Here is an 18,194-nt window from a genome sequence, read left to right on the forward strand (position 1 = left end):
TAGAACTTATTATCATTAGATACTGACAATTTTTACATATTTGTTAATTTCATTTGGTTTCAACTGATCTAGTACAGTGTATTTATATGTTTGAGGTTTTTCCAAACCAAAAATACTTTTGTCAGACAACTTATTTTATTTGGCTAGTTATCGTTCTCCAATTTGTCCCAGTTACTTCAAAAATTTGTAATCTGGGTTTACATAATTTCCTTTTAGTGGAAGCAACATTTGATGAACAATAACTTAGTTCTCCAAGTTTCTGATCACTTATGCAGCCCTGTGTATTTTATGGCACCAACATTTATGTGGCATAGCAGCCAGAGTTTGAGTTTACAAAAATAGTATTTCTTCAGGTGGAACTAACAGCACCTACCTTATGTTTTGTTATGTAGAAAAATAACCTGTTATTGGTAAACAGATAAAACCATATCTATTTTCTCTTTTATTATATGGAAAACAAATGAATCTACTATTTTACATAGTAGGTCAGAGTCACTTTAAAACAAAATTTGTAATGAATAGGTGTTGACTGTACAGGAATATATGCTATTTCTAATAATAAAAAGACTTTGGTATGTAGATATTTTTCGATATTTATATTGCAGCGTTAAAGGAGCATAACCTTTGGTTTGGAGACTTACTTGGTAGGTTTGGTAGAGTTAATGGGGATAATGTCCATTTCCAAGTATAGTTAATAAACACTCACTTCTGGTCTAGAGTAAGTTTTCATTAATTTTTGGCTCTAATTACATTAACATTTTCTTGTTTGCTATGGTTTCATCTCAAACATCAATTATGCTTTGATTTTTGTATAAGCAAAGTAGAAATAACATTCTAAGTACTGTACTGTAATACATGCAAAGTAGAAATAACATTATTCAAAGTAATACTAAATGCAATACTGATTGTCAAGTTGTATTTTGAAACAAGGTATGCTGTTAAATCATAGCATTTGAAAGTTTCTTCATAAGTGTTGTAGTATCTGAACAATCACTTACTACTGAAAATGGTACGCTATTTTAAATTTGTTGTTACTGTAAGCAGCTGTCTTCCAGGAAAGACATTATACATACTGTACATTTTGGCACCATGTATTAAAGAACATTTTTAAGGTTATTGTGACAGACCTATTTTGTTATTGTTGGCATAACTTGCCCAAGTAAAAGCAAAGGCTTTTATTCTTATGAATTACCCAAGCCATTTGATGATACACTTCATTTAACTGAATGCCAAGCCTTGACACTAGAGTGGATAATTTAGAACCTCAAAGCAGTTGTATATCATATGTAAGATCCATTTGTTCATTATTGCTTTATGAAACTCAAGTGTCTAATATAGTGTCAGTGCCTTATAATTTTATCAGTTCACATAAGATAGTCACAAGTATAGAAGCACATGGAGCATTACTCAAGTACGGCAAACCCATTGCAAACACATTGAAAAGTATGTACAGGCAGTCCTCGGTTACTGGCGGGGGTTCCATTCTGGGGATGTGATGATAACCGAAAATCGACGATTTCCAGCACTTTTCAGGCTTATCGGCGCCGAAAAAAGCAGATTTTTGGGCTTATCAGTGCCGAAAAGTACCGATAAGTGGAAATCAGCGATTTACGGCGCCGAAAATTGCCGATTTTCGTCGCTAGACGAGCACCATAAAACCGGATCGCCATTTACCGACCCCGCTTTTAACCTGGGACTGCCTGTACCATCAAAATCATGTAGTAAACAAAGCAAGAACTTTGATATTCCACACCAAATCAGTGATAAACCTATTTCCACAGCATCTGATCATCATTCTCAGAAAATTATTACTTAAACATGAGCTCAGGCAAGACTACTAAAATAAGCACATACCTCAGAGAATTTAAATGTTATAGCTACTATACTGAGTGTAGATCTAGAAAATATATTTGCTCTGGTAGTCTGCCAAGAACAACCAAGAGATGGGAAGACAGTGACACAGAAATGTATGTTGACCTAAAAAATATGCTTGTACAGCCCATTTTATCCCAACTTTAGGAGTGGTGAATTACACTACACAATAAAATTAAGACGTGAAGAAATATATTGTCCCAGGATTTCCTCAGAAATGTGTAATTATTAGTGCTTCCGTGATGAGTTTGACTTTGAAGACTGTCCTGAAGAAAGGGCAAGCTGTCAGATGTCATACTTCTTCATCTTCAAGAAGCTTACCTGCAGAAGATATAGATCGCTATAAGATACGTACAACTATCAAAAGCCAGCATGGCCAAAAAGTCAGTAGATATACAGTATACTGTCCTGTACTGGTTCCCATGTTAGATGATCTAGTTTCAACAGAAGGAAATTCCTGAAACAGCCTATCTTAACGTGCTTCATGGTATTCTGTTAGAGCTGGTTTGATCACTTATGAAGTTGAAAATTATTATAAATTACTACTATTTAGTAACCTACTATTGAACAATACAAATAGAACTGTGAGAACTATGTTTTGTTTGCTTTGTAAAAACCAAGTTTGACGAACGTGTAAGTTGAATGGAGGTATATAACAGCATACTTGTGTTTCTTATATTTAACGTATGAAAATTGTTTCTCTATATAGGCATGGGCTCCTTACTATAAACTCAAACATTTTGTGTAGTTGTGGAGCTATTGTCTCAGAGCAGTACCTATAACACCCTAGAAATCCCAAGTCCTGTATAGCACACCCCACTACTTTGCTTTACAGTTGAGAGCAGCAGTTGAGTCAACCAACTCAGGTGACTTCCCAAAACCCAGGAGAGATAGGGGAGTCGGGGGAACTTTTAGGGAAAAATTTTTGAGAACTACAATAAGGAGAAAGGTTTTTTCTACGTCTTGAATTTTGTTTTACAGCATACTGTTATGTAATGGACATGCAAAAGTTCCTGCATATTATGCACTGAAAGATATTTATATCACATATTCATACAGCCCTCATTTTCAAATTTCAAAAGATAGTGCAATGGTGAAGCACTTACGTTTTTGTGGAGAGATTCTCTTCAAGGTGAATATTTTACAGTTACAAAAAGCATTGCACTATACTTTTGAAATTAATTTGCTTGTTTGCAATATCTGTTTTATGTGAAGTTTGTGCATGACAAATTCTGTATTGCTTAAACCTTTTATGAAAATTAATTCCCCTCAATTTGTTTATTTTGTGTTGAGCAAGATTTGCCTTCTAAACGATCATAAGACAATCCTGAAATATGATAATGATTTTGAAGTTTTAATTTAGCATGTACTTCTGTTATTTTTAATCAATACATAGTGGCCTTTACATTAAAATGGAAAGCTGTATATATGCATAAACCGTATATCTGTGCATGCTTGAATGATGATCAATAATTCACTTGTGTGATAGTGACTAGAATACTTTTCTTGAAATAAAATAGTGCCTAGAATACTTTTCTTGAAATAAAATTTCCAGTAAAATTTCTTTGAAGACGTAGATAAAATAATCTTGCTGATGTAGGTCGTTTACTAAACAAAATAGAGATAGAAACATTAATTAACAACTTACTGCGTTATTGTGCTACTTTAGCCAGGACATTTATCATGAATTTATCATGAAATTTGTAAATCTGTGTGTATCATTTTATACCAAAGAAAGCCATGCATTTGTTATATGAAGTTCTAATAAGTTACTTATCACTGTGACTTGTTATTAAACATGTGTACAGGTACATGTATTAAGAGTTTTTACCCTCTTGTTCAGTTTTAGTTTTTAACAGGTAAAGTATTTGGTGTGAAAAGATAAGAATATGGACCTTATCAGACTAGTTGCTCCTTAAACCTTGTAGCGTTAATTTTACTGCCATCAGTCCCAGAAAATTGGCCTGTGGGTACTTGCAACCATGGTCCGTAAGTTATTGAATCTTTTACATAGGTCCTAACATTTCTTTGAGGTATCCTTGAAGAGCAGTACATCTCTGGGAGCAGAAGACAAGGAAATCCAAAGGAGATGGGTTCCATTTATCTGACCATCAAGCGATGTCTGCTTGGACCCTCAGAGGGAGACAGGAAGGATGTCCAGCTGATCTTTGGAAGACTATTATTGGTTCATTTCTAACTGCAGTGATCCATAGTTTATCCTGCTGTGAGGAATTCAGGAGGGAATTAGGTTTTTAAGAGCCCTAGGAAAATTGGAGCCTTTGTATACTCTCATTCACAAGTTTTACTAGAACGTAGATTTATCCAGCTCTGTTCTCAGATAACACACGTGACTGCATCTGGTCTTGAAGGGGAAAACAAGAGCCAAAGTGATGGCAAAGAACTTGGGGCTAAAGCAATATATTCTAGGAAGGCTTCCTGATATGCAAAGAGAAGGCCACAATGCATTTAGAAGCTCCTTATCCCCCTGGATTTAGCCAAAGAGAGCATACCTTCCTCAAATCAAGCAAAAAAAGAGCAGGCAAACACTGTCCCAGTGGCAGCAGCAGGGGTCAGGGCTGGCAAAAAATTTGGGAGGTGAGACTGGTGATGGGTTGCGTAAGACTATATATGAATGGGAATTTCTTCAGCTTCTTCCTCAACCCACACTACTTCAGCAGGATTGTGACCAAAAGACACGCTCACTGCAGTTCAAGGAGTGTACAAAACTGACTTCTGTAAGCAGTACACCAAGATTGAAGATCAATACTGTAGTCACAGAGGACATAAATCTAGCATACACTTTTATCGGGCCCAGGACACATATGCTTACCATTTCTTTCATGAGATGTATTATCAAGGACCATGACAACAACCAACAAAATATCCAAAATCAACAACCATTCAAACCAATACTTAAGAAAGAACCTCCACTAACAGCCATGATGCAAATCCAACATATCTGCACAGCAAGTTGGCCAAAGATAAAGTGGACACTGTTTACCAAGTGGGTGGTTCCCTCCGCTCTTTACTCACCTGCCACTACTTAACCTGTTACCGAACTTCAACAACAAAACTATCTTGCCTAAGGCTTACACATAAAAAATGTGACTGTATTCTTGTTAGGACAATAAACAGCTGACAAATGTCACAAAAATATTTTAAATATGCAACAAAAACTGTTTGACAGTAGTTCATATTAATCATTTTAAGTCAGTATAGGCAAGTGAAAGCTCAATAAAACTGAGCACTACTGCACGGAATTCTACTCCCATTTAGATTTCTCTATTATTAAAGGACTGTTTGGAATAAGGTATAACTTGTACACTTAAGTGTTAAAAGGCTGTGCCTTTGGAATAATGTGTAACATTTTGATTATTTTCTTTTTACCTTAAAAATTTAAAGCAAGATACTATAAAAAGGTTATTTGGTTAAGAAGCCTCTCGGCTTAGCAGATGCTTCAGGCTGTCTGGCCTTCTGATAAGTAACAAGATCTATATAAGTTTTAGCCTATACATATGCAATCAAGATATACTACAGCCAACAGAAATTCCATACCATTTATAGCATAACTTGTAATTAACACCATCATTCAATTTAAGAGACATCTGCAAAATACATCTTACCTAAAATGGTAGCCGCCAAAACGCATTTATAGTAATTTAAATGGTAAGTAATCAGTTGAGAGGTTACCTTATAATGTAAATTTCAACGTTAAATATTGTTTATCCTTTAGATATGAGTCTATTAATGGTAAATCACCTGTAAAAAGAAAATGCTGAACATAGCTTTCTGTGCCTCGGCACTTAGTTTGCTTTTACCATTTCCTTCATCTTACAAGTATGACTGGTATTTTAAATTTGGTTGTTAAATGTTACCAAACATGTAATCATGGTGGCACCCTTGCCAGCTTTGGCAAGTGTACCTTTAAATGTTGTTTTCCTCCCCTATGCTGTTGTTGATCTTGTTGTGCATGTTTGTGTCAATGTTTGATGTTGAAGATTATATATATCTGTTGTGGAGATGACTTTTCTTGTTTGACTCTTCTTTAAATTTTTCCCATTGTATACCTATCATAATGGAGTGTTTTTTTTATCACAACATTAAGAAAAACATTATTTCAATTTTGACATTTTGGCAGTTACTTCTTATTTACACCTACCTATAAATAACTTTGCAAGAAACAAGTCCGAGATCTTATTGTTATGCTAGGGACATGTAGCTACTATAATCCTAACTTGAGAAATAGTTGGTGCAGCATTTGACTTGTAAAGGTTCATCAGAAGCATGGTTCTTATTTTTTAAAGAGTGTGAATTCTTTATGACATAGACCTACTATAGGCTTTCTTTATGACATTAGCCTACTATAGGCTTATAGAATTGTTTCATGTGTTGAGGATAGTAGTCTGTTGTTCATTATAACTAAACACCTTGAATATTTGTGCTAGATTTATAGAATGATCACTCTTGAGACAAATGTGGACTGCCTTTTCACTGACACAGTGTAAATTTTATGTGTTGTTCATGTAGAACTATTACTGCAAATTTTATCACTGAAGATTTTTTAAGGTATCTTAATTTCTTTCCCATGATAAATCATAAGATAAAAATCAAGTATAATGAGAGAAGGAACAAAGTGGATCCAAGCATAAAGGAGATGATACATTTGCTTTTAAAAGGGGAACTTTTTAGAATCGGGGAACGTGGAAGTTCACAGACATGACATAAAAAAGTGAAGACATGTGATTCATCTTTCTATTTAGAACACAATCTAAAATAAAGATAAAATAGAAAATGCACAGCAGATCTTACCTTTTGCAGGCTAACGCTAGCAATCAGCAAAAGTTGGCCTAATCAGACCAGCGTTCATTCCAGCATTTTGTAATTTTAGGAGATTTAGCCAGTAGATTTATCTCACAATCTTGTATTCTAGATAAGGCTTGAACTCTTTGTAAAGCAGCAGCATCTGAAATCAAGTGGCTTATTTTAAAAGTCAATGCATTACAACACTGTCTATTTCTGAACTGCACAGGAAAATCCATGCTTTCATTAATATTTACCTGTACCATTATTCACTTGGAATTAAGCATAATTCAGATCTGCCAAAATGTTCAGTAGCTTTGTCAAATTTTCTGTTCATAGTTTACAGGATTTACAGAAGACTGAAAAATTTACAGAAGTTAAACATATCAATAAAATTGCCTGCCAAAACAATGTAAGAGTTCGAGGTTCATTTCCAACATTCAAATTTCCTAAAATGTGCTGTTCTTTTTTAAATTTGTGAGATCATTTTACTTTTGCATATCAAATTTTTTAGTTTTAGCTTTTCACATTATTTTTGTATGTGTGTGTGTGATGTAAGTTTCACTATCATGCATATTTACATAAATTTTTAGGACTTAAAAAACATTACTTCTGCACTTCTAAAAAAAGTTGAATTATTTCAATAAGTTTCCTGAATTTTGTTTTTCTTTCCAACAGCTGCGGAAAGCTATAGAAGAGACAAATTCCGGAGATTTCCCAAAACCTGAGGCAGCACCCCCATCCAGTGTGCCACCAGAAGAAGCTAGTGAACCTTTAAATAGTGCAACTGTAAATAACGAGGAGAAAGATTGAAACAAATTACGCGTGTGATTGGAGTGAATGTTTGCGGAGTGATTAAGAGCAGAAACACACACACACACACATTATATATATATAATATACATTCATACATATTTAAATAGTGAACCAAAATGAGAAAATATCATTGTCATCTCTGAAGGAGATATGTTGAATTTGTGTAATCTACTTTCGTAAAGTTTGAGAGTTAGCATTGTGATGTTCATTGCCTTGGTGACACTAGCTTTGAACCTGACATGTGATATCAGCATACGGTTGCCTTGAAAAATGGGTGATCTGTTGTGATGGAATGTTTATACTTCAGCCGACCATTTAGCATATTGCATTTCGATCAATTTGTTTGTCTGTTTGCCCATTACTTCTAGTTCAAAGACAGGTTAAGCACACTAATTTCTCCGTTGATGTACGTACCTATTTTATATCAGTGGATATATATATTATCTTATAATTTCAGTAATATGGTAATGCCATTAAAATTAACGACTTTCTTAAAAATGTAATTAGTTGCCCAAAACATTAAAATTTTTGCTGTAAATATCAGTCTCCACTATTTACAGAAACTTAACGTAACAGGTAGCAATAAAGAATTTGATAAAATGTTGAATTTAGGTTTATATTCTTGTACCTGTGAGGCTCAAATTCTGATTTACAATTTTCTCTCAATGAGTCCTGTTGTAACTTTGCATGGTGCAATATGAGAATACTGTATATAGGCCTAAAATAGCTACTAACAGTACTATTGTGTAAAGAGGGTTTTCATTTTTAGCCACTATTTTATTGGAAAGTATACATCCGTGTGTTTTCTTTTACAGTGGTTTATGATGATGTGAATACTTGAATCAATTATACATATATACATTAAAATAGCTTTCTTAATCACGGCTTTGAAAATAGATAATGGGTACAACTATCATTCCATATCGTAGTGTGCAAGATTATTGAGATGTGAACACTAGTTTTGTTAACTCGCAAAGGCAAGCAGTCAAGTGACTATGCTAACAGGATAACCAGAAAGATACGTTTTTAAATAATCCATGGATGGAGGACTTCTGAATGTTTATTACTGTACTGCTCATTTTAAAATAATGTTACAAGAGTAATCAGTTCATTGTAAACCAAAAGTAAGAGTTTTAAAGATTTTAATTCCAGTAAAACTTATAAGTCATCAAGCAAAGATTTAGTTATATATATATATATATATAGGGCTCAAGACAAAACGTTTCGTTTGTTTTTGTATTTTTCTAAAACAAGATACGAATGATTATGCATACGTATTCGTATATACACATACACAGTATATATACTATATATATATATAATGTATATGTATTATAAAATCATTTAATTTAAAACTTTTAAGATTTTATTTAAAACTTTTATAAGTTCTTGTTGATAATTGGTGCTTTCATCTGTGGTCCAAAACGTAAGTACATGTAAACTGAAAGTTAAATTAAATTAGGTTATAAACGGTCATTCTTCCCTTCTTCCCCAGGTGAAGAAAGGTTACAGAAATAACCTTGAAATACAGAAGTGATTAGGTTCAGCCGAAATCTAGGTACATTTTATAAAATGGGGTTGGTTTAGACAATCATGACTAAATGTCAGCAAAAGGGAGATAGATAAGTATGTAGCACTGTTGCAATTAAAATTAGAAATAAGCAATAAGGAGTTGAAGCTCATGGAAAATAAATGAAGTGTCATATAGGGCACAAATAAAAATATATATTCAGATAGTGAAACTTGAATTATGTAAGGCATATAGTATCTACTACTTATCCATATATTAACCGAATAATGTTTTATAAATATTGCATTATGATATTGAAATTTTTCTTGTTTACTGCATTATTTCATATGAGTATTTGACAGTTTCTCTCTGTAGGTGACTAAAATTCATGTAGTGATTTTAATGGACATGACTGTGCTAAATGCTTATTTATGTGAGTTGCATATCAGTTGCCACGGTAAATTATTTATTTTAATATGTTTGTAAAGTTTTCAAACTCAGGTGTCTGGTAAATAAGTAAAAAGTAATTGTTTTGAATAAAGTTTTAAAACTTGTTGCAGACATTCTTATTTACTTTAAATGGTTTGTTTGTAAGTGTACATGAAATCTACAGTTCTTAATTTCAAGCAAAGTTATCTACCACAGTCAATGCAAATGTAGCTGTTTGCTGTAGAGGGTGACCTTAAAAAATACTTTTGAAACTTTTATTAATTATCCATTGATTTTCTACAATTTTATATTCAATATAACAATAATTATTGTACAGAGAGCACTATTACATAGTGGTGTGTTTCATTGTACTTAAATTTCTTTAGTTTTGATATAATCACATTACTTGTACAGGCTGTGGTTTAATGACAAGCTGATTTAGTAAAAAAAAAAAAAATGAGTATTACTGGTTCTTAATTTACAATGTTTCTGATTTTCAGTAATAAGTCTTTTATTGCATAATACTGAATTTGTAATAGGAGTTTTGTTATCTGTTTCAGAGAAAAAATATCTGGGTATAATTTTAGAACTGAAGAATAGTGAAATAGATGATTATGAAAATTAACAAAGCACACACAGAAGAGAAAAATTCTTATGTTCCTTTATGTACATTTTTTTTGTACAAAATGTTTATTTCAAATTCTTTATATATGGAAAAATAAAATATGAATGTACTGTGATATTTTCCTCTCTTGGGGTTACTAAATCATTTAAAACTTACACACTGAAATTAGGTTCAGACGATTTTCACAAAAGAATTTAAATGAAATTGGTAAACATTTTTCACAAAGTCACTGGATGGTAAATGAGCTACCGTCAAGTGGTTGGGTATAATAATTTCAAGAACATGGCTTAGTACACTGGTGGAGTGGGAAAGCATATTGCACGGTGCATGGAAGAACTGGGCGAAGGCAGTGGTGTAGTTTCTCTACCCTGCCAAGCATAACCATGCATTCAAAACAGTTCAAAGTGCTCACATAAGGATGGGACTGCTGTTGACTTTTTTTTTTAGTTCTTGCAATGCCATTTCTTTAACAACACTGCATGCTGTTTTTGATGGAAGGGTAAAACTGGATGACAGTCCTCTTTACCCATTAAGCAAACATGTCTATATGATCTACTAGGGCAGCAATTTATAGGAAAATAGTACTGTTCCTCTCATGGTACGACCCCTCTGGAGGGAAAGTAACCCATCCTGGATGACTCATTTTCTTCATATCATGGATACTAACTCAAACAAGTTGACAAACTAGAACTGTCCAGAAGATGGTGACAAGACAACTCCTTGTAGTAAGCAGACTGACAGCTCTTATACAAAAAACAAAAGGTATGAAGAAACAGGACTACGTAAATCCTGCCCTAACTCAATTTGAAAATCTTATTAGTTTTGACAATTGGTCAAAATATTTCTGAAGTCAAAAGAATAGCCTCTGCAAAGCTTGAAATAAGCTTTGAAGAAACTCCCATTGAAGAAATGTCTTAAAGTAACAACAACAAAAGTCAGAAACTTTCCTAAACATCAAGGAAATTAGTGGTCCAGCTACCTCAAACAAGCTGTAACTTCATCAGCTACAGGAAGAACAACTACCAAACAATGCACTCTGAGTCCTTGTGCCCAAAGGCTCCATATCAATCATTCACTGGACTTGAAAATTCAAGTACTACACTTTGACAAAATTGGCAATTAAGATTGAATGTATGTATATTTTTACAATGGTGAGAACATCATTCAGGGCATTGAATTGCAACACACCAAAAGCATTTAAATGATCCTGTACCCTATGCAGTCAAGTAAGTTTTACATTCATAATACAAAAAAATTTCTCAGCAGAACAAGTTAGTTGGCATGAGAAGCTAAGCTAAAAATTAGGATTAAAAGGACTTCCAATCTGTGGAAGGGCTCACATACCAAATAACTCTCCACTCAAAAGTAAAAGGCCTGACATACCAAATACCTCTAACTCAAGAGACTAAACTGAAAGTTAAACACTAAACAAAATACCCAAACCAACGTATCAGTTAGTTATAAATGATTTGTTTAACCAGACAATAAATACCAAAGGCCATGGACTTGAATCCATTTGAAGCCATATCAACCATAAAGGATAACCTGGCAAACAGCTTAGAAATACAAGCCATGAAAAAAAAAAAGCTATTAGAAAATCGGACTCCTCCATAAATAAATAATCTTAAGGAACAAAGTTAATGGGGTCCATCTGCGAATGAAAAAAAGACCATCTGTAAATATAGTTACCCCTGTGGTGAAAGTGTAAAAGGTGACTGAAAGGACAACTGCTGCTTTGCAGATAGTCTTTTCAGTCAAAGGCTAGGCCCTTCAACAATAACCATTGTTGACATTCCCAGGGAAACATGGTTGTAAAAACTTCACACCAATCCAGACGTGTTAGAGAATGAGAATAGAGTTAAAGCATTCCCCACAAGTGGCGTACATCAAGATTTCCCTTCTGGTGTGGTAAATGAACACGGGATAACACAAGGTTCACAAATGGGGTTGGAGAAGGTGGGTGATCAACGTTCTACATGTACAAGAGACTAGGTAGAATGGAAAAGAACCAGGGAGGTAGGTAATGGGTTCAAGATTTATTATTGTGCTTCACAGATAGGAAGGAGCAAATATAAAGTCATATGTGAGTGGAGAGAAAAAGTGGTAGAAGTAAAATGAGTTAATGATAGGTTTATAATACTGGCATTACTAGTAGGGGAAGATACTGTTTATGTGAATTCAGGGCTTTGGTGGAACTTGTTTGTGGCAGAGATTCAGGAGGGAAGCAAAGGATTAGATGGAGTGGTAAAGTGAAGTAAAGTGAAGGAGAATTTGGAGAAAGAGGGTTCAGTTGCGTTAGATGCTTTCAATGGGAATACAGTAGCTGGGGATAGAATAGAACACAGAATTTAGGCCAAAGGCCAAGTGTTGGGACCTAAGAGGTCATTCAGCACTGAAACTGAAATTGACAATAAAAAGGTTTGAAAGGTGTAAAAAGCATACCTTAGTTTAACCAGACCACTGAGCTGATTGACAGCTCTCCTAGGCTGGCCCGAAGGATTAGATTTATTTTACGTGGCTAAGAACCAATTGGTTACCTAGCAACGGGACCTACAGTTTATTGTGGAATCCGAACCACATTGTAGCGAGAAATAAATTTCTCTTATTCTTCATTGGTCGGTCGGAGATTCGAACTCGCGGCAAGCAGAGTGCTAGCTGAGAACGGAACCCACTCGCCCAACAAGGAACTATTAACATAAGGAAAACCTCGCAGTTATATTATGCATCAATTGTTAGGAGAGGGTGGATAGTGAGAAGAAAGAAAAAGATTATGAACAAAGGTACAGTAATAGGAATCAAAGGGGTTGCAGTTAGGGGCCAAAGGGATGCTGCAAAGATCCTTAAGGAATACCTACAATACACTGCACAAGGTGCACTGACGGCACTAGCCCCCTATGGGAAACAGCTGGAGAGGACCCATCAATGCACTCGACCCTCCTTACTACAAGAATAGCGGTAGGATGATGATGATCTATAAAAGTAGTGTTTTTAAACAAAATACATTTTTCAATAGAAACCCTTCATTATCAATAAGTTTAACCAGACCAGTTAACTTCGTTCCACCTTACAAAAACAAGTTGCACCAACCTGGTGAAATATGAAAGTGAAAATTCTTACTGTAACATGCCCAGACTCATATGACACTGTGTTAGCCCCCATTCTGTGTGCAAAGTTTTCTTGTATCATGTTATTTCAACTCATTATTTCACTAGGCCTACATAAATTTTTTGGGGAGCTTTTCTATTTCATTGTACAGAGCAATCATTCAGCTGCAAAATGAAGCCTTACTGAGCAGGCTACCATAAAAAGTGTTGGATCTACGCAACTTTGAACGAAAAAAAAAATACCTACCATTTAAGTCATTGCCACTTCCCACAGATATATTGTTTATAGATGACCAGTCCAAGCACCAGGATTCAAGGCCACATCCCTCCTCTTCAACTTCATGTTAGCTGGAATGGCAAGGGTGTAATGAATGTCATGAATGTGGAGGGAAAAGTTTAAATACTTGGATACGATTCTCTAAACACTTAGATATATAGGCTAAATTATGAATGAGATAAAAGCAGCGGGATTGGTAGTCAGAGTGAACAAATCACAGCAGAATGATAACACACAGCCCAGGCTGTCATTACAAAATGAACATTAGAAATAGTCTTGATTACATTATATAATAAAAAATTTAGCAGCAGGATATGGTAACCAACAAAAACTCATATAAGACACAACTAGAGCAGAAAACACTGATCATTATGTAAGATGTTCAGATGGAAATAGATGGGGGGGGGGGCTTTACAAAACACAAAGTAAACTGATGTAGGAACTACCCAAGTGGAAGAGGCAGCCATGGGTGTGCAGACCAAGGGAAATGTGGCTGATAACACTGTAGTTAGTGGCAGAAGAGCAATGCCACGATGCCCTGAAGAAATTAATACAGATAAAGAAATTGTGGTGGGAATTCATTGGGGGGGGGGGCCTTTAACTCCTAGGGTACCATAGATACTGACAAGTTGTCAATCACCTTTGGATTGTAAGTCCACAAATAAATACTACAGTACTAACAACCTTGTTCATTTTACGTCAATGGCCAATTCCCAATTTACATATCAATAAAAAAAAAAAGTCCAAAAACCTATAGCATGTTTTCCATTGCAATAATTTCATAGTTGACTGGATCCTGAATCAATATTGCCCCAGGGAAATAATGTATCAACCTGAGGTAGAATGCAGGGTATTATTACAGTTTCGGTCAAATTCGGATATGTATTATTTTTTTACTTGTTATCATTCATTTTTGAGATGATTCATATGAAAAACTTACTCGAATCTTGCGCAAATTAATGGTTAGGGAGATATTTGCCGATGAATATTGTTCCTTATTGTTATCCCATCAAAGTACGAGTTACAAGGCAAAACAATACCCACCCACCCCCACCCCTCCATAGCTAACACGGCAAAATTGTAACCAGTCAACACCCCTAGGTCACGTGGTATTTTTTGGGTAAAATTACAGTTTCGGTGTTGACTGGTTACAATTTTGCCGTGTTAGCTATAGAGGGGGGGGGGAGTGTTACTGTCTTACCTTGTAACTCGTACTTTGATGGGATAACAATAAGGAACAATATCCATCGGCAAATGTCTCCCTAACCATTAATTTGCGCAAGATTCGAGTAAGTTTTTCGTATGAATCATCTCAAAAATGAATGATAACGAGTAAAAAAAATAATACATATCCGAATTTGACCGAAACTGTAAATTTACCGAATGCAGAGTGAGGGGTCATGGCTTACCTGGGTGGGGGGGGGGGGGGGAAATTGGCTGGCCAGGTTAGGACACAGCTTCCAAAGTTAGGTTAGGTAAAGGTACGTCCGGTTAGGTCATGTTCCCTCTGAAATGCCGAGGCCTGCTGCAGTAGCCCTTAACTCTAACTCTGCATTCGCTCTTCAGCCCGAATTCACAGACTGTAATATCTATGTTAATACTGCTAACATTGCAGATAACAGTCAATATATATGTTAATCTAATAACATTGCAGATACTAGTCATTCTTTCGCCATTCATACATGCAAAGGACCACGGCGGTCTCATGTGGTCAGTACTACTGCTAAAAGGAAAACAATCTTGGAAGACTCTTAATTATCGCCTTCAGAAAAATTTGATAAACTGATACATGACAAACTTATGGGAAAAGCGACTAATTACATAAACACCAACACACAAAAATCAATGAACAGTTTCTCCAATCAAAATTCTAGAAAGGAATTACCTAAATTAAGTCGAGTCCTATCACTCAAACTGCTTGTCCCAAGCACACTATATAGGATGTACCTCTGTCATAAGATATGACGTCAGCATAGAAAATGAACGGGACTTTTGTCAACTCTCCACTAACTGGCTATATATCTCTATCACTACTTTAGGCTACTTGCTAAATAAATTAATTCGGAAACGTTCAAAGCTAATATTAAGGTACAACATGGGAAAATTATACTTTTAGTTCCGTAATGCTGTTACGGTTTACAGTAAAAATTTAACCAAACTTTTTTTGGCATCTTACCTGTTGGGAGTAATAAGAGGATATATATGACAAGGTTCGGGGTCATGAACATCTTGAATAAGCTCCTATTCACCACAAAGGAAGAGCGTACGTCCGACAACGACACTGTCATAACGCAGACTAACATTATATTGTCTTCCTAGGCCCCAGACTACAGTAAGAGTAGTCTCGTAAGTTCGTAACTCGACCTCACCCAAGTAATCACAAAGTTCGAACCATGCAATTTCTTCATAAGTCGTGTGCTTTCGTTTTTATATAAAATATTTTACGATTACAATAAAAAAAAATAAAAACACAACAGAGGCTACATTCCAATATGGCGAAAGTATTCCAACGATCGTAAACTTCCGCTCAACATCAGACGTACCATTTTCTGAGTGTCTGTCCCCTTAATGAATGAATGGGTCGAACAGTCTTCTCAAATTTTAAGTTTTCACGTTTGTGTGTGTGTTTAGTTCAATGGGCTTCCTGGTGGATGGTATACGTTCATTCTGGTTTTATGTACAGCCGTTCATGGGGATAATCCCCTCTCTGGCGGGCCCTTGCACGTTTTCAAAATAAGGTGCTTCTCATATTTTATAATTGTCTTTTGGTGTTTTCTCCTCAGTATCGTAGCTCCTGCAGAATAGGAGTCTTTAGTTCTTTTTTAAATTTGCTCTCTTCTTGTATGCTCTTCACTTCAGGCGGTATTTTGTTGTATAGTCTTGGTGTACAGTGTACAAATGCCCTCTTGCCTGACTTATAATTTGTTCTTTTTTTTTAGCCTATATGCTTCACTTGCATGTCTGATTACAATATTCATTTCAGATCTAAAGAAGCTTAAGCAGTTTCTCAGGTATGATGGTTCACCATATTTTAGTGCTTTAAAGACTGTAAGTAGTATTTTATATTCTATTCTAGCCGTGTATCCAAAGGTTATTCTTCTAATTTTTTTTTACTTTTTAACTCTGTTACTTTGTTCATATTGCCATTACTCACATAATGTTTTCGGTGGTAGGTGTCGATAAATTTTCGACGATATTGAGTGGACTATGATTTCTAATTCTTAGCCCGGATGTTGTAGGCTTGGGATATGCCGTTCTAAACAGTCAGGTGTTGGATTACACATACTAGCTAGATTTTTACAATTTCAGTACAAAAATTAAACTTTACTAATGCCCTGGCTGTGCACATTTACCTCTAACAACAGCGATACTAACACAAACTAGCAACAGCCATGCTAACAAGTTGGCCTCGTGGCCAAAGAAACACACTATTTTAAAGGCAAAACTAACAGCAATCTATCAATAGCGGCGTTTCGCAAAACGCAGCGTGATCTAAGCACAGAAAAACTATAATGCCAAAATTATTCTTTTACATTAAGAATAACTACGATCACTTTTGAGCATAAGCAAGTTTCACTGAAGTTAGTAAACTTAAGTAAATAACTTTTACTTACTTTACTTTGAAACAGAATTCCAGGTTACCTTCCCTGACCACTCGTTCCTCTGACATGCTTGGTGCTTTACAAATTTTCAGGATTTCTCAGATAAATCTCGATAAAGAAGTAACGCTAGACTTAGCCACAGCGTACGAGTCTTCGGTGAACCGACTCTCTAAGGCCGGGTATTCACGATCAGGTTTACCTGTCAGTTCACCCACGACCGTTCGACGGTTGAGCGACCACATGTAATGAGTAGAACTGTCAGTCGGACCATCAACTCCAGGAGGTCATCGCTCTCAGAGCTCGCCTAGCCTTCGTCGTGGTAATATCATGTGGCAGCGATGGAAACTCTGCTGACTGATAAGGAGGTGGCGCTACAAAGACTAGCTGCTGTGGCAATTCACTTAAAAATAATAAAGAAGCAAATTATTAGGGGAGGTTGGAAAGTAAGATGAAATAAAAGGAGAATATGAACAGATGTAGAGGAAAAGGAATGAAAGGGGTTGCAGCTAGGGGCCGAAGGGACGCCTCTCTGCTTAAAGTAATGCCTACAGTGCACTGATGGAATTACCCTCCTACCGGGAATTGTCAAGAGAAGGTGGAAAGGAAGATGGAAGAAAGAGAATATTAACAGAGATTTAATAAAAGGAATGAAAGTGGTTGCTGGTGGGGATCAAAGGGATGCTGCCAAGAATCTTAATGCCTTAGTGTTCCACATGAAGTAAATTAACAGCACTAAACCCCCCGAGAGGGGGAAAAGTGAGAACGCATGACATAGCCTAGCTGCCTAAAACCAGAATCCCCACCAGCTTGTAGCTTAACAATTACACCAAATCACTGAAAAATAAGGAACTAAATTTTTTTTATTGGGTTTAAGATTATACAGTTCCCCAGCAGACAGCTGCTGCACCTTGTCGATGAGGCACTACAAATAACTCTAATATGTACTGAGAAGCATGTCAGCTTGTATTGTCTTTCCACAGAGTAATGGAGGAAATTGGCCAACTTGCACGCTGTCGGGACCACATCTGTGTGAGAAGAGTGAATGTCGAGACTGTGGCAGACGCTGCAAGCAGAGGACAGAGGCCTCCTGTTTTCTAGCCCTTTTATGCTCAATCACTGTGACTGCAGGCACTAGCCTCACCAAGACTATTGGTTGGTC

The 18,194-nt window shown here is 35.7% G+C and overlaps 1 protein-coding gene and 1 long non-coding RNA gene across 23 annotated transcripts in view; one reads left to right on the forward strand and one right to left on the reverse strand.

Annotated features, from left to right (window-relative positions):
- LOC136846746 (chloride channel protein 2-like) overlaps positions 1-9,553 on the forward strand; it is a 169,825-nt gene extending 160,272 nt beyond the window's left edge. For 16 of the 19 annotated variants that reach the window (XM_067117933.1, XM_067117935.1, XM_067117929.1 and 13 more), the window contains 2 exons: positions 2,708-2,821; positions 7,351-7,605. In XM_067117933.1, coding sequence (XP_066974034.1) covers positions 2,708-2,821; positions 7,351-7,485 — 249 coding nt within the window. In that variant the 3' untranslated portion in view covers positions 7,486-7,605. Of the gene's footprint in view, positions 1-2,707; positions 2,822-7,350 lie in introns of all 19 variants that reach the window. The other 3 variants (XM_067117937.1, XM_067117939.1, XM_067117936.1) reach the window with 2 other exon arrangements.
- LOC136846747 (uncharacterized) lies at positions 433-17,153 on the reverse strand. Of its 4 annotated transcripts, none has more exons than XR_010855527.1 (4): positions 17,053-17,153; positions 13,404-13,504; positions 6,682-6,835; positions 433-2,193 (listed from the first exon to the last, which is right to left on the reverse strand). It is a non-coding gene; the product is annotated as an uncharacterized lncRNA (long non-coding RNA). The 4 variants fall into 4 exon arrangements; XR_010855524.1 differs by lacking the exon at positions 17,053-17,153 and adding an exon at positions 15,610-16,113; XR_010855525.1 differs by lacking the exon at positions 17,053-17,153 and adding an exon at positions 15,319-15,390.
- Between the last annotated feature and the right edge of the window lie 1,041 nt (positions 17,154-18,194).

This window comes from Macrobrachium rosenbergii, chromosome 15, assembly GCF_040412425.1.
Source record: "Macrobrachium rosenbergii isolate ZJJX-2024 chromosome 15, ASM4041242v1, whole genome shotgun sequence".
NCBI classification, from domain to species: Eukaryota; Metazoa; Arthropoda; class Malacostraca; order Decapoda; family Palaemonidae; genus Macrobrachium; species Macrobrachium rosenbergii.